At 36.1% G+C, this 17,018-nt stretch overlaps 1 protein-coding gene across 1 annotated transcript in view; it reads right to left on the reverse strand.

The window, feature by feature from the left end:
* Positions 1–17,018, reverse strand: part of LOC150079329 (116 kDa U5 small nuclear ribonucleoprotein component) — a 330,420-nt gene that overhangs the window by 172,035 nt on the left and 141,367 nt on the right. Inside the window, exon 8 of the mRNA XM_090383490.1 lies at positions 3,959–4,049. Within this exon, the coding sequence (XP_090239616.1) occupies positions 3,959–4,049 (91 nt within the window). The remainder of the gene's footprint in view (positions 1–3,958; positions 4,050–17,018) is intronic.

Genomic DNA, 17,018 nt, shown 5'->3' on the forward strand with positions numbered 1-17,018 from the left:
CAAGACTAAGCTCATAGTCCTTAATGGGGATAATGCCAACACCTCCCCTCATGTTAAATCGAAGGCTAATAGAGAGAGTTGACAAAATCAAATATCTAGGCTGTTGGATCAATGACAAAAACAAACCGGATATCGAAATAAAAGTAAGGATTGGAATGGCTAGGCAGTATTTTCTTAAAATAAGACCTGCATTGTGCAATGGAAACCTGGATCTCCACCTTAGAATCTGGATGATGATATGTTACATTTGGTCACGGACACTGAAAACTAACACCTCGAAAAAACTAGAAGCATTTGAAATGTGGATGAACAGGAGAATGCTAAATATACCGTGGCTAGCAAGAGCAAATACACAATTCCACAGCTAATTATTGAGGGGAGAATGGAAGGAAGAAGAAAGCCCTGGAGAAGATGTACAACATGGCTTGGTAACAATAACAGGACAGAATTGAACACCAAGCAGCTATTTAGAACTACCAAAGACAGAGAGACATTTGCCGTGGTGGTCGCAACCTCTGTTACAAGATGGTACAAAGAAAAGTAAAAGACATGGTATCTCCTTGGGGCAGTTATTTAAAAAAATTGAGCAGTAACTATTTTTGATTGGAGCAGTTTTATGTGCAAAAGTCAGGAGTGCTTCATTCCTACTATTGGAGTTGGTTCTGCTGCACATATTATGGCCATGTTTCATGGCAAATTTTTGCAGCCCACTACAAGCCTACTAACACTTATCTGCAAGTAAGTGATTACAATTAACAAATTTTTACCAACAACAAAAGAGGAATGCTAGCTTACTTTTGTTCTTCTATGCAGGATATATCATTGGTAAAAATTTTTAAGTGCTACATGAGCCTGACATGAGCCAGTTGCAGTTTTCCATGGCTGATATGACTGCACTGTCATAAACGAAATTTGACCAAAGGCCCAAAACATTAAACTCAGCATTAAAAAAAAAATAATAAAATCAAATTTAAAGGTAAAATAAAGAGCAAATCAACACAAAAAGAAAATAACAGAATTTATTGGACAATTACATTTTTTATTTGTTGTTGGACAGCATTCTGCAAAAATTAGTGATTCTGATTACTCATTTTTTACGATACAGTAAACCCCCGCTATTCGCAGTATCTGTATTCACGGTTTCGTGTATTCGCGATCGCCGATTTAATATATAATGAAACCTTAAAAAAATGTGAATTTTAAAGCGCCGTGAATATTTTCAGCCATAAAAAAACATGGGCGTGGCTAAAATTATCTTTCCCGGTCAAAACAGCACTCAGTGAATGGGGGAAGAGGGGTGACAAATTTGCAAGCGCGGATGTTTCTCGCTAATCCTTGTTCAGTATGTGTTATGCGCTTGTTATGGAAGGTTTCGTTGTTTGCATTTAATTTATATGCTTATAAATTAAATAAATTTATCAATTTATAAATTGATATGCTTACAAAAATGATAAATCTACCGTTTTGCAGTGTAAAACAGACTTTTTCGAGTGTGTTAACGGAAGAAAGTGACTTTATTGTGGACAAGTTCTTTCTAACTCCTACAAAAATATGGCTACGAATAACAAGAGAAATGTGAAAATATCAAAGAAGGTGATGACATTAGCGAATAAAATTGAGTTATTAGATAAAATTTCTTAATGGTGAAAGTGTCTCCTCAGTGGCAAAACATAAAATCAATGAGTCAACGGTACGATCCATCAAAAAATCGGAAGAAAAAATCCGCCATAGTGTCCGTGAAAATGCGCTAATTGCTTCAAAAATTTGCTCTGTAACTCATGTTAAATTTAAAAAAATGGAAAAAGCTTTAAATCTGTGGATAGAAGACCGAACTCAAAATAGAATTCCGTTAAGTTTACTCATCATTCATGAAAAGGCAAAACTCCTTTATCAACACTTTAGCGGAACTGGTGATAGCACTGGCAGGATAAGTTTTTTTTTTTTTGCTAACCACGCCGCTAGTTTGAAAGATTTCTAATAAATATTACATTTAATATTAAATTGTTTCTTATTTTCATTTCGATGCCATATGCTTGCATTTCACTATGTACTGTCTATGTACATAGTCATATTATGAAGGTACATATAATACATACATAGACAAAATTTTAGACTAGTTTTTCTTATATATTTCATACTTTGGAACAGAACCCCTTTATTACAATGGGAGCCATAACTCAGTATTCACGTTTTCAGTATTCGTGACATTTCTCAGGAACATAACCCCCGCGAATAGCAGGGGTTTACTGTATTTTTAAAGCATCACTAACACAAACAAACAAAAAATAACAAAATTTAAATAATCACATTAATTTTTTCTTCTCTTGAATTTGCATAACACATCTAAATAAATTCTTTCTTCATATTAGGATTTTTTTTCTTCTTTTGATTGAAAAATTGCTGAACTCTGTCAGTTCACCAAAAATGAAAACTTTTTTCATCACTGATGTGCAGGAAACAGTGCAAACAAACCTCTGAGCCACAAAACTAATGGACAGGTTTTGTTACAACAACTTTTGCTGTTACAAAGGAAGTCATTGGGGGTCCAATGAGCACTTAGTGAGAACCAAACTTAGTTTAGTATTTAGTGGCATCACATAATCTGATTTTAATACATTGTATCCACATCTGAACTGAATAGTTCTAACATCTGTGGGTTTTGTTTTTTAATGTATTACTTATTTCCGTTTATAGTCATATTTTCTTTTCAAGATGCTATCATGGTTAATTTTTTTTTTTTTTTTTTTTTAGTAAAAAGAGATTAGGGCAAAAAAAGAAAAAGATTTAAATTCACACAGCCAAGGTAAAAATTTCACAACTGTAATCAAAACATAAATCCTTACAGCTGTGCTCAGTAGTCAAGCACTGGGCATTTTCTGTCTATCGCTACAGCTGTTCTAATGTAACAATTTTTTTTTTAGTAAAGATTACAAATATTAAACAGCAAATAATATGCCAAGACATGAATACTCTCCCCCAGCCCCCAATTCAGCAGGAATTAACAAGTATACATAACAAAATAACATAATGCTCATTTTAACATATTAATATACATCTTACAATTGTGTAAAAGCTGTATCTTAACATGACTAGTAATGGGAGCAAAAATAAAACTTAGCAATCTTGTTATCTCGTGTGAGAAATTTATTGAATTGCTCTATAGAATAATTGTTATCTTTCTTATATTCACTGAATTAATGCATTACCCATCTACTCACAGATGTCTACCATAATGAAACTAAAAGATTATTGATATTTTAAATGATCAATACAAAAATTCTGTGTAGTGTTAATATGGGTACCAACGTATTCTGATCTTGTGAGAACACTCTGAACTCATTTAAATTGAAATGGATTATTTTGGACCATTGAACTTCAAATTAACCAAATTAACTGTATAATTATTGTACTTTAGTTGAATATTTACTCACTTCATAACTGTTAAAATAAAGGGGGGAAAAAAAAAAAAAAGGAAAAGAATAAAATTATGCTCTACCTGACCCAGTCATGAAGATAAAGCTATCATAACTTACACACATAACTTAGTTGTTTAGATAGCTATGCTACCACGTGAATTTTATTTGTCAAAATGTTTATAGTATGGTTAATACAGTTTTAAAATCTCAATCCTTTGGCTTTCGTGTAAGTAGTAAGATTATTCTGTAAAAATCAAACAGTTAGATGTCTTTTACTGCCTTTACCTACATGATATATGCAATTAGGTAACAACAATCTCTCTGATAATGAAACTTGAAACCCTCACATTCCCAAATGTGATTCAAGTGATCTATATATAAGAATAAAATAAATTTAGTTTTTGAATGCAGCACCCAGCAATAACTGCTCTGATGAATAAATTGTTACATTAATTAATAAAAAAAAGTAACGCATTAATTTATGTAATAAATAAAATGCTGCTATAAAATAAAATGGCAATTAAATAGTTTAAAATGCTTACCAGGTGTGTCAAAAACATTCATTAGAAAAGACTTTCCTTTTAAGTCTTGAAGAACAAGAGTTACTGGTGTTGCCTTTATGCTAACTCCTCTCTAAGTGAGAAACATTGCTTTTAAACAAATAATTATTTTGTCCAACCTTTTAAAAAATTGAAACATTACAAATCTTTCAATTAAAAATATTAAGAAAAATTACATTAACATGTATAAAAATAATGTGTTTACTTTTAATGTAAAAGTAAGCATGTAATTTTTAAATAAGCCTATAAATGAATGGAGCATTATTCTTCTAACAGTTCTTTAGATAGGAAAGATAATCATGTTTAGCATAAAAAGAGAACACTACATCTTGACAAGCATTGCTCCCATTTTGCATATAATGTAAAATTTTATTTTATTTTTTTTTTTTGGTAGTTGTTGGCGCATAGGCTTCTGTGGCCATAATGTACCTCCCAAGGTTTTTGCAGTACTTTGATCCAAGTCCGAGGCGGGAATCGAACCCGCAACCTTTGGGTTGCCAGGTAGGCACTTTACCCACCCGGCTAGCCTGGTCGGCATAAAGTAAAATAAAATATATATATTCATTATGAGGACGCTGACCCTCTTTAAAAATTATAGCTGTGAATTACAGGCTCCGAAAAAGCGATAAGTGTTTGCCATTTTATTTACCTAATTGTTATTTTATATTGAACTTTATAAGTAGCCATATAGTTATAGATACGCTGGTTATTTTTATTTTTAATTTAAATAAGAGTTTTTGTAGATTACTACTTAATATACGTAAAACCGTTGTTTCGTTTGAATCTTGCAGGCATTGTTTTTGTATAGAGTGGTAGGGAATTCAAATTTTTAATTGTGGTAACTAGGTAGCTCTAACGTAAAATTATATAGTGTAATTCGCATCCTTGCATTTATTATTCTATTAGATAGTGTAGTATTGACAATTAATTAATTAAATTCATTGATCTTATTAATTTAAAATATCATGCCCCAGACTAGAGCAGAAAAGCAACGGTCACAAAGTAGCAGGAGTGCTGTGACTTGGGGGAGAGCTGAGGAGGGCAATTCTCCAACGCATCAGACTAAAAAACGTCCAACGTGTGAAATGTCTGCTGAACTCTCTGGAACGGAACATGATCTAGCCAAGGAGGATGTCTTTGTGTGTGCCAGGTGCAGAGTGTCTAGAAATTAGGCGTCAGCTCAGTGTTCTGATGGGTGTCTATGAGAGCTTGAGGTGTACAGCAGATGCCCTTGAAGAAATTAATATAAGGGGCCCGTCAAGCTGAGAGCTTGACGGGCCCTCAAAACTCAATGCCAGAGTTCACTCCTGGGCATCAGGCAACACAGCGGCAACCTCCAAGGCAGAATGTGCTGGTCCCACAGGAGTTAGTTATCGTCGGTGACTCTATTGTCAGGGAGACGGGGAATATACTGTGTAAAAATGATAGATAGAATAGGACCAGGGTATGTCTGCCAGGGGCAAAAGTTGATGACGTTGTAAAGCATATATCATCTTTTAAGGGCACAAAGGTAATCAATGGGTGCTGCTCTTCGTGTACTAATGTTATTAGTGGAGCCCCACAGGGTTCGTTGTTGGGTCCACTGTTGTTTTGTATATTTATCAATGATATTGATGAAGGTATATCAGGCTTAGTATCGAAGTTTGCAGATGATACAAAAGTTGGCAGGGTTGTTAATGACAATAATGGCAGTGTGTTACTGCAACAGGATCTAGAAAATTTAGGCAGATGGGCTGAGAAGTGGCAACTGAAGTTTTAACATTGAAAAATGCAAAGTACTGCATATGGGTAGAAGTAACCCCAGAGAAATGTACCAACTGTGTGGTACTACACTTAAGGTGGTAGAAAATGAAAAAGACCTGGGGGTGATTGTGCAGTCAGATATGAAGTTTTCTGAGCAATGCAGACAAGCTGCCAGGGCAGGTCATGGGGTTTTGTCAATGATATATAGGAATTTTGCTAGCAGGGAAAGGAGATGATTGTCCCTCTGTATAAGGCAATGGTCAGGCCACGCCTTCAGTACTGCGTACAGGTCTGGAGGCCTCATTTTAGGAAGGATGTAGATTTGCTTGAGCATGTACAGAGAAGGGCAACAAGATTGGTGAGGGGAATGAAGGGATCCTCTTATCAGGAGAGGCTTAAGTTCTGCAAATTGCAGCAGCTGGAGACTAGGCACCTGCAAGGTAATCTGATTGAGGTGTATAAGGCCTTGAATGGGTTGAGCATACTGAATTCTGATGGGATTCTTCCACTTTCAGATTACAAACTTAAGGGATCATAAATTGAAATTGAGGAAGGATGTAGAATAGATGTGCAGAAATTTGCCTTTAGCCAGCGAGTGGTTAATTGCTGGAACAAACTTCCATCTGTCGTGGAAGTTGATAGGCTAAATAAATTTAAGGAGAAACTGGACAAATATTTAGAGGGGATTGTTCTATAATTTTTTTGGCTGATGCTGCATAAGCTCATACGCTTGATTTCTTGCATCACATGCCACTACTACTACTACTACAAAACTGCAGGTGGAATGCATTTTCAAGGTGGAATTAATTACTGGTGTTTCCATTATTAGGCATAAACAATCTTTAAGATTATGGTAATTAGTGTTCAAGGCCAAAGGTAGGAAAAACCAGTAAACAAAGTCCATCCAAGTAAGAAAACTCTAAACAAATACCAACTGCTTTAGAATCAGAACCATGCAATACATTCAAATTTGCTGCAACTGACTTTACTTTTGATCATGGCAGAAACATTCCCATATCCGGCAAGCTAAACCATTTGGAGAGAAGTGCGGTTTAGTAGTCATACTCCAACTACAAATTTCTTACCACAGTGATAAACAGACATACACAAACTGCAGTGACCAAGGTAATCAAACGGGGACAACTAATCAGAAATGACTAGTTATAATATTTATTTAATAACTAATCATACATAACTTTTCCATAAATAAATACTATTCACACATCATGTTTCTATAATTAAATACCAAAACAATTTTCCACATCTTTTCCAAAATCTTCCGAGATTTTTTTAGCCTCTTTTTGCCATATTTTGGAGTCTTCTTACACGTTTCTTTATATTCTAATAATTTTATTTGCCAAAAATGTTTCATAGTAACATCCCACAACTTTTGTTTAGCCTCTTAAAACTTTCTTTTTATTCCAATAGGGACTTAATAAATTTATTTGCCAAAATATTTTTTTCTTTTTAATGGTAATCTTATTTTCATGTCTTTACAGACCAGGCACAAAATCACCCATGCAGCCCCCTGTGCCATAAACTCTTAACATAATTTTGCAAATCTTATCCCCACATATCTTTTGCAGCTTCCACTAAGGTCCTCTTAAATTTTTTGCCATTCTTCATGAAAAGTCATTTCAGCATCAGGAATGTCCTTTGAACAAGAATTTTAATAGTAATGAATGGGCCTGGAGTACTGGGGTCCATAGTTTATAATATACACGTAAGTTAGTTATAATCCAGTTTAATACAAATATAACAAAATCAGTAGCTTTCGAGACGCGTGTCTCTTTGTCAACTGACAAATTAAATACAAAAATACAACGAGCTGATGAGGCACGTTAATCATGCGTCATTGTTGTTGCACGGACGTGCGCTGCTTTCTACTCCACTGATCATCCAGCAATAAAACGGTTGTCTCTAGGATGGGATGTAGACGTATGCCTTTCTGGCAATTTAATGCCTTTGGATTGTTTACTATGTTGAGTGACTCTAGCCACAGGCGGTGGCGAAAGTGTCGTGAGTGGTGTACTATTTCAAAGTCACGTTTGGGGTCAAGATCGTGGTTGGTGGCCCAAAAATGTTCCGCGACCGCGGACTGGTCAGTTTCGGCAAGCCAGATTGCTCTGTCATGTTCCATGAGGTGATCCTGGAGACGCCTTGATGTTTCTCCTATGTAAAAACTGTTACAGTCTCTACAGGTGATGCAATATACCACATTGCTGCGTAAGACAGGTGTGACAGGGGTCTTCACGCTGGAGACAAGTGAACGTAGGTTCCTGCAGGGTAATGGCACACATTTGATGTTGTAACTTCTAAGGACCTTCGAGATCCGTCCTGACACGCCTGGATAATAGGGAATGTAGGCGGATGATATACCGACTTGGTTCGGTGGTCTTGGGTTGGATGTGAGTTCTTCTGCCTGTAATAGGCATCTGCTTAGTACATGGGATGGATAACCACATTTGGTTAGGTCCGCCTTCACACGGGAGATCTCGTTACGCCTAATTGTGTCGGTGCTGGAATGGCTCCAAGCCCTGGAGAATAGGGTGCGGGCAGTGCTATTGAGATGGCTTGGTGCGTGACCGGATCTGTAGTTAGTGAATTGACCGCACCACATAGGTTTGCGGTATACTGAGGTCTCTAGATGTGGGCCTACGCAATGCACTAGGACTGGACGTCCAGGAACAGGAGCATACCGTTCACCTCTGATCCTATGGTAAACTTGACAAAATTAGATAGGGAGTTGAGGTATTCCAGCAGTGCAGTTTCAGAACCGTGTGGTATTACGGTAAAAATATCGTCAACGTATCTACACCATTTTTGTTAGTATATATTGTATTAAACTGGATTATAACTAACTTACGTGTATATTATAAGAATTTTAATGAGCGTTGGTCTAGAAGTTTTTAACAGTTTTAAACATTTTTTGTAACTTTTTTTTTTTGGCATTAATTACCAGTTACTTCCAATCTCGAATCCTTTATACATCAATTATATCTTCAACTAATTATTTAAAATCCATTTCTACAATATACAGTCAATTATGCTTTTGTTTTTTCCTATTAAACTCCCTCCATATATACTTTGAGTATTCTTATGCTAAAATACAAAATCTATAATTAAGATTGCAAGGCTTTTTATCATTATTATTAGGTTTACCTTTCTCTACAAATTTTTGTGAAATATCTATAGAGATATTATCTATATTGCTGGAGAGGCTTTCATCCTGCAGTGGATTGAAAATGGCTGATGATGATGATCTCTACAGATGTAATTGCCTGCTCTACATTTTAAATCTCCAGCCATTACTATATTTTTTGTCATTAATTTCTTTGGTAACATATTAAAGAACTTTCTAATTTCATCTTTTTGAGCCTTGAATTGGGCCATAAACCATACAGATTTCTTCACCAATTTTCCATCTTAAATTCTAATCATATAACTCTACTCTATAATGCACCCCAGGTGATTAAATATTTCTAAACTAGTTACAAAAACGATTGCTACACCTTTATTCCATACCTTACTTCCAGAATAAATTAGATTATAATCATTAAGCTTCAACAACCCTATATTTATCCTCTTGGTACCTGCAATATCTGCTATTCTATCATATTAATCTAGTTCATCAGCTTCTAATAAATGGTACCTATCTTGATGGTTGTTCTGGTAGCCTATTTAGTGCTATATGTCATAATTCCTGGACACAGTACACACTCTGTTCACCTAGAAAACATGCCAGCCATTACATCTCAATTGCTTATTATATATTAACCCCCACCCCCACACCCTAAATGGCACATAAATTAAAAGGAGCCCATTGAAGAGACAGGTTATAAGTGATCATTTCAGTTCAAAGTACAGAAATTTAAGTCCTTCAAGAAACTAAAATCTTTTAAAAGACAAAAGAACACGAAGCATAACAAACTTCAAATATACATCAGCGCAAAAATGTTTGGGTTTAAGAACTTATTTCTCAACTAAAAAAAATTGAAAATAGCCTACATAACCTGAATTTAATTACAAGTAATTCTAAAAAAAAAAACAATTTTAATAATATAACTCACCTATTATTTCACAAGATACATATATATAAGTTATGATAGAGCAACCATCAAGCATCACTGTACATAAAATGTGCATTATTTAATTTTTCCCAAAGAAAAAATTTATAACCAGCACTATTATGTGGAGGTATTCAAAGGATACATCAAAAAAATCAGATGCAAACTACCTAATGGGAACTTTCTGCTCTTACTTTCTTGATATCAACACAGTCAAGCAACTCAGATTTGAACCCAATCCTTGCCAGACCTCGGAATTTTCTGGAGTTCAGCTGGTCATATTGTAGTCAAAAAAGCCACAAAAAATATTGCATTTCTATATTGAAGTTATTTTCATAAAAATAAGTCACAAGACTGTACAAATATAGTCACCTACATTTGTTTTGAACCAAGAGAAAAGTAATGTTGTTGTTGTTATTTGGTTTTTAAGAGCATTAGCAACTAAGGCCATATTGCTCCATGATATGCGGTGGTCATTCCCTGACCTTTGCGCATCCTCCGTATTTGGTGGTGACGGGCTCGAACCCCGGTCTAATCAAGAAGCGTGTGCTACGCACTGCTGCTTCTTCCCACCTGGCTACGGAGGCGCCTGAGAAAAGTAATGCATGTAAAAGTACAGTAAATATATAGTATACATTGTAACAGTAAAATAAAATCAATACCCCTCACTTTCCTCTTCAAAAATATACTATACTCTGCACGGTATAATATGGGAGGGGAAAACCAAATTTTTTTACAAAATTGATACCAGTCCCACATCAACTGTCTTTAATGATACCTTTTCTACAATTGAACCTGCACGTGCATTTCCAAAGGCATATCCTCTGGGCTATTTAATTATCTTTCAGGTACATGTTCTGCCATCACTGTTCAATATTTATTGCACTAACATCACGGTAGCATAAATGCTATTTAATATTCTTTTATGTAATTCCATATGAGTACAATTAATATTAGAAGTGTTTTTATTAAGTCTGTTTCACTATAAATTAGTAACAATACAAATGTGATTTAATAACATAACTGTATAATGATAAGTAACATAATTTTATAGCATAGTACATACTTCTTTTCCACACCCTGGGAATAGTATAGCATTATTACTGTACTTACATATCTTAGTTTAATGTGGTATTTTTAATTTAAATTTAAGCTAAAATCATGCCTCAGACTAGAGCATCAAAGCAAAGACTCAAAATAGTGGGAATGCACTTTCCCAGGAAAAACTTCTGATGCAGTTACAAACCATATCTTTCTTTAAAATTTGTTACATAGTGTAACTTTCTATGAAACAAAAGGGACCAACTATACACAACCACAATATCATATTGTCAATTACTTATGAGTGGAGTGGTTTTTCATACCAAACATGGGCAGGGGTCCTGTAATACAAATCCACTCAAAAGCAAAACTGGGCTTCAGAGAAAATGTCTAAAATTCCAAGCTGAATTGAAACTAAAAAGAATAAAGGATTATTTTTTTTTCTAAAATTCTGAACTCTAAAACAACGCTAATTAGTACAGATGGAAGTGTCAATGCTATGAAAGTCTATGCCAGAAGGCCAAGTAATTTTCTTATCATTTGCTGATGCATATCCCATGAATATTCAGTTCTTTTCTTGTCAGCCAGTGTAAGAAACTGCACTAAACATAAGGCTATACCTCTGTTTGGGAACATCCTCATCATGAAATTTATTTTCAAAATCCTCTTGATAATGTTTAAAAGACTCTGAGGCAAAATATGCCTTCACATTCATATATGTGCAACTCATTTTTGAAACACAACAAAGTGTCCAGAAGACTACTGTGAAAGCAAGCTTCACTTAAATATATGTTTTTGAAAATTTTGAAAAGAACCAAATGAAAATACAGACATAGCTATTACTTTAGGATGGTATTAGTATCAGTAAGGAAAAAAGATATAAGAAAGTGGACTTTTTTCTATAATAGTCAAAATATAAAATAAAATAAAAATGAAATAGTAATAATAATATTCATACTAGTCCCATTCCCAGAAGGCAACTGTCAACTTCTGCTTTGAATTTAACCAGATCCGTTGCCTCTGTCGCATTTGGAGGCAAGAGTGTTCAACCAGTATATGACAAAGGTGAGCTTCACAAGAACCAGTCTTCTGTTATTCCCTGAGATTTTATATATGTGCCCCTTGGTTTTTGTATCACCTACAAGGGGGAACAGACCTCTCACATTCATTATATTCAACTCTGGTCAGCACTTTATACACCACAATCAGATGTTGGCACATAAGCTGCTGTATTAATCAGTCTCCTGTTATTTATTTTACTCAATGCCCTGCAACACTTTATACACTGCAGTCAGATTTCCCTTTAGATGTCTAGTTGTCAAATTTAGAGTCCACACCTTCTAAGCCATTCTTCATATACCATCAAATTACACTCATGACTGCCTCCTTTGGGCCCTCTCCAGAACTTCTGTCTTTTTTTAGGTGTCATCTTCAGACCTAAATACAATATTCCAAATATGGCATAACCATTAGTGAATAGATAATATTATATATATACTTTTTTTTTTAAGAAAATCCCAAGATGCGAAGTATTAGAACCTATAGTACTTAGTACCATGCATTGGATTGAAGGTTAAGCAGATGAAAGAAAATACTTGTTGACGTTAGACTCACAAAGGGCACGTTAGATTCATGAACTTCTGTAGATTGCAATTTTCGGGAAATATATAAAAAGGTTGTTCCAGAAAACAGAAGTTGAAGGAATAAATAAGGAAGAAGAAAAGTTGGCTCTGTGAGTAAGTTGGGCAATAAAAGGATGCTGACTGGTTGAGGCACATGCTGGGAAGAGAGAGCACAAGTTATAGAAGCCCGATTCAGAAGAACAGTGCCCATGGACTTATCTACAGATAAACATGCAGCAGAAACAGCATGTCTATGAGACAGCAAGTGAGTGAAGAGACTTTGTTAGAGATGGGTCATTAATTAACCTAACTGCCCTCTTCTGAATGGAATCTAGAAGCCTGAGAGAAGTTTTGGGGGCACCGCCCCAGATGTGGAAGTAATATGCCATGGTAGGGAGGATTTGCGATTTGTAGAGAGTAAACAGCTGTTTGGAAGGCAAGTAATGCTGAGAACAAAAGAGAAAACCCAGTTTTTAGATGCAGAGGAAGCAATATTTTTGATGTGTTTATGCCAAAAGAGAGATTAGACATCAAGCTAATCCCTAAAGAAATATGTGATCTTGTCTAGATATCCAAGAGTCATTGAAGATAAAAATAGGAGCAGAAGAATCCTTTTTGCGAGATATAAGACAGGACCGAGTTTTAGAAGTATTGAAATCAAGTTATCTTTGTCCCACTGGAGAATTACCTGCAGATTAACATTTATGAAATTGGCAGTGGACATTTGGAAAGTTGAAGCAGACAAGACAAGGTTTGCCTTGCCAGCTTCAACTTCATAAATATCCACTATTTCCGATATGCTGAAGGCGCAATGCAATGTGCTATCATCAGCAAAACTATGGACAGTATTTCCAGTCAATGGAAGGTCATTAATATACAAAAGGAAAAGAATGGAAGAAATAACAGAACCTTGGGAAACACCAGCATTAGCGAAGAAATTAGTAGACAGAGAGCCATCGACTATTATCTGCAGTGAGCAGTCAGAGAGAAAACTAGATATGCAATAAAAAAAAAACAGAATACCATAAGAAGGAAGTTTATTTAGACCTTTATGCCAAGCACAATCAGAAGTCTTTGAAATGTCAAGAGCAATGACTTGAGTTTCACCAAACTGTTCAATTACAAACTTTTAAATTCTGTTACCCATGGAGGGTTAACAGATGCCAGTATATCACCATTTGATCAACACTGATGGAATCCATACTAGTGATCACTGATCAGATGGAAGGTTTCAAGACAGTTTATTAATAGATATTGTCTATTAATAGTATTGAAATTAATAGATTTCTCCATTACTTTAGAAAGAGTAGAAATAAGTGCAATGGGAGATTAACTGGATGAGAGGGATTTGTCACCCTTTTTAGGAACTGGCTGGATATGAGCAAATTTCCAAGCAGAAGGGATAATGCAGGTGAAATAAGAAAGTGTAAAAAGGCGACACAGAAGCACAGGTTTTGAGAAAAAGTGGAGAAATCCCATAAGGACCTGTGCTTTCTTGGTATCAAGGCTGCTCAAAACTCGTCTGACTTCCTTTTGATGGAAGACCACAGGAGGCACTGAATGGAACATACTGAGAACGGTAGGAGGCGGTTTACCAAGATCATCAATATATGATAGAAGGCAGAATGCTAGCAAATCAGCTTTATCTGTAGCTAATGTGGCAATAGATCCATTCAGTTTTGACAGACATGGGCAAAAGTTGCAGCAATAGCCTTGGCAAGAGACCAAAATGCTCAAATACCATTTGGACAAGCAAGTTTTCTACTTTTAGCCTGTTCATAATCTAGTTTGGACTATTTATAACTGCGTTATAATTGTTGCGAGCTTTGGTGTAGGCAGAAAATGAACCTGGAGATTTGGATGCAAGCCAATTATGATATGCAACATTCTTATCTTGAACAGCCTTAGCACATTTATTGGAAAACCAAAGTTTAGAGGACAAGATTTTAAGGTGGGGTGTGGAATAAAGGATTTCATCCCTACAAAGAATAATTTCACTGACATCAGAAGATTTGAAACAGTAATTCAACCAAGGAAATGAAGAAAATAATTCTCACAGATTATCCCTTTTTTTTTTTTTTTTTTTTTTTTTTTTGGTAGTTGTTGGCGCATAGGCTTCTGTGGCCATAATGCACCTCCCAAGGTTTTTGCAATACTTTGATCCAAGAGCCCAAGGCGTAAATCGAACCCGCGACCTTTGGGTTGCCAGGCAGGCACTTTACCCACCCGGCTAGCCCGGTCGGCCCCATTTTGCATTATTGTAAGGCCAAACAACAAAGGTTGAGAATGGCCACGAGAGAAAGGCTCCAATGGAGAAGGGACAATCACCAAGTTGTGATATAGGGCAGCCTAGAGGACAACTCACTGTATACTTAGAAGGGTTATTTATGAGAAAAAGATCAAGAACATTGGCTGTGTGGTTAGGATTGTTTGGCATCCTGGTAGGTAAATGAACAATTTGTGGGGGTTAATTAGCAACTGCAAAAGCCTCAGCATCTTGATCAGCTGGACAACTAGAAAACAGAAGCCAGCTGCAGTTGTTAACATTAATATTGGCAAGAAAAATTACCCCACTCTTAGGAAAGTTGGACTGGAGAAAGTAAAGTTTCAAAGAGTTCGAACTGATTAGTGGAGCTGGGAGACTGATAGAGGTAACAGAATGGTGTAGGGAGATTTTAATCAATTGAAGATCATAAAGAGGAAATTCCAAATTACTAAGTCTCTAACAGGGAATATCAGAGCAGACATATGCACAAGTACTGCCTCTGAAGCAAAAGGATTAATAGAGTGCATAACCGAGATAACTAAGATGAGCAGTAGTTGAATCAATCGATAATTGGGATTCTGTAAGAAAAAGTATGTGGGAATTGACAGGCTGTAAGTGGATATGAACATCACTTAGATCACGTATATTTGTGAAATGAACAAGGAATGTTTGGGAGGATACATCTTTTCGCAGATAAGTTTCTTCTATTAGTTTGACTATTCATGATGTATTCAGTAGCAAGAAATGGTGAGGAGGACATGTTATATGAAGTAATGAAATTTTTGGATAATGGCATACACATGGTAGGAATATACCCAGCTCCCTGACAAAACATGGCCTCGACAATGTCCGCCCTCATACACACTACCCGGACTCCCTCCAGTCACTATTTGACAGCATAGAGACAGCAAGATTATACACAATGATGTGAAAGCCTCCTAGAAATACCAATAGGTTTGGTCCATTGGACTATCTAGCGGCTAGCCTACAAACACAGTTTTAGAGCTGTGCCCTTGAAATGTAAGTAAGATTGGATCTTACCATGATGTCCATCATAACATCAAAAGACAACAATCATACTGCATGACGGAAGAGATGGAGTGGGGGGGGCAGAGCTTTGCTCTGGAGACTAAACATAGGTTCGTTCCACCTTCAAACCTCCAATAAGCAAAGTGGTGGTATTACAACGGTTGATGAGAGACATCTACCACCTAGTATTGCCTGGTAACACAGGACAGCATTTCTCCATAGTGCTGGTGGCACACCTCAAGGTGTGATGTTCACATCAACTCAGTCCCTGCTTATGTTGATTTTCACCTAAGTGGCCACCTCCAGTATACTAGGTGACATATTTCAGGACTTGCATATGAGGGATATACTCAGAGTTACTAACAGTCCCACCATCATGAAGGTGCAAGCAGAGGATTTGGTCATCACAGAACAACTGGACTTTGCTGAAATTCTGTCCACTTGACTTGAATGTCACCTGAATATTAGTTCCAACAGCGTTTTAGACTCCCAGGTAGCAAGCCCAGCTTGTCATAACTGGAAGAACAGCCACAAGGACCAAATGTCCTTCTCTTATATGCAAAGGTCCTATAAATCATGGACAAGATACCATGTGCCTTCCTAGATGCCTGTGCAATTGCACAGAAAATTCCATGTCAGACTGAATTGTAATGCTTAAGCCCTTTGCATCTTTTAATCATTTTTAGTTTATACCTTAGAGCTCAAGAGTCAATAAAAATCCAAACTAACTATGTATAGTATGCCTATAATTTACAACAGAATTGATGGTTGTATCAAAACATTACAACTTAATTGTCAAAGGTCTATTTCTGTTTCAAATGAGTTGTATAAGATTATATTGGATCATAAAATCAAAGTCCTGGGTTTGCAGGAACCCTATTCTTACAAAGGTGTGGTTAAGGGCTTACCTTATGGCAGTAAAATTGTACAGTCTAACACAGAACATGCTGGAATGGGTGGAAATGCCATGGCCAGGATTTGGGCAACTCTGGCTGTGGTGGTGGTTCCGGAGATAACATTACTAAGATTACTAGTTTATGCACCACTCATGCTGCATGTGCATGTCTTGAAGGACTTTTTGGACAAATTTATTTTATCTCTTTATATGAGGGGGTATCAAAAAGTTTCTACCCTTACCTAGAAATAAAAACCCTAGAAAGGTGAAACTTCACAGGAACTTTAATCCTTTCCTATGTACTCTCCATGTATGGTAACACATTTGACCCATCTATGGATCAGCTGTTTAATGCCTTGATCATAGAAGTCCGCACTTT

This window comes from Mastigoproctus giganteus, chromosome 10, assembly GCF_048544385.1.
Source record: "Mastigoproctus giganteus isolate SK-2022 chromosome 10, ASM4854438v1, whole genome shotgun sequence".
Classification (NCBI taxonomy): Eukaryota; Metazoa; Arthropoda; class Arachnida; order Uropygi; family Thelyphonidae; genus Mastigoproctus; species Mastigoproctus giganteus.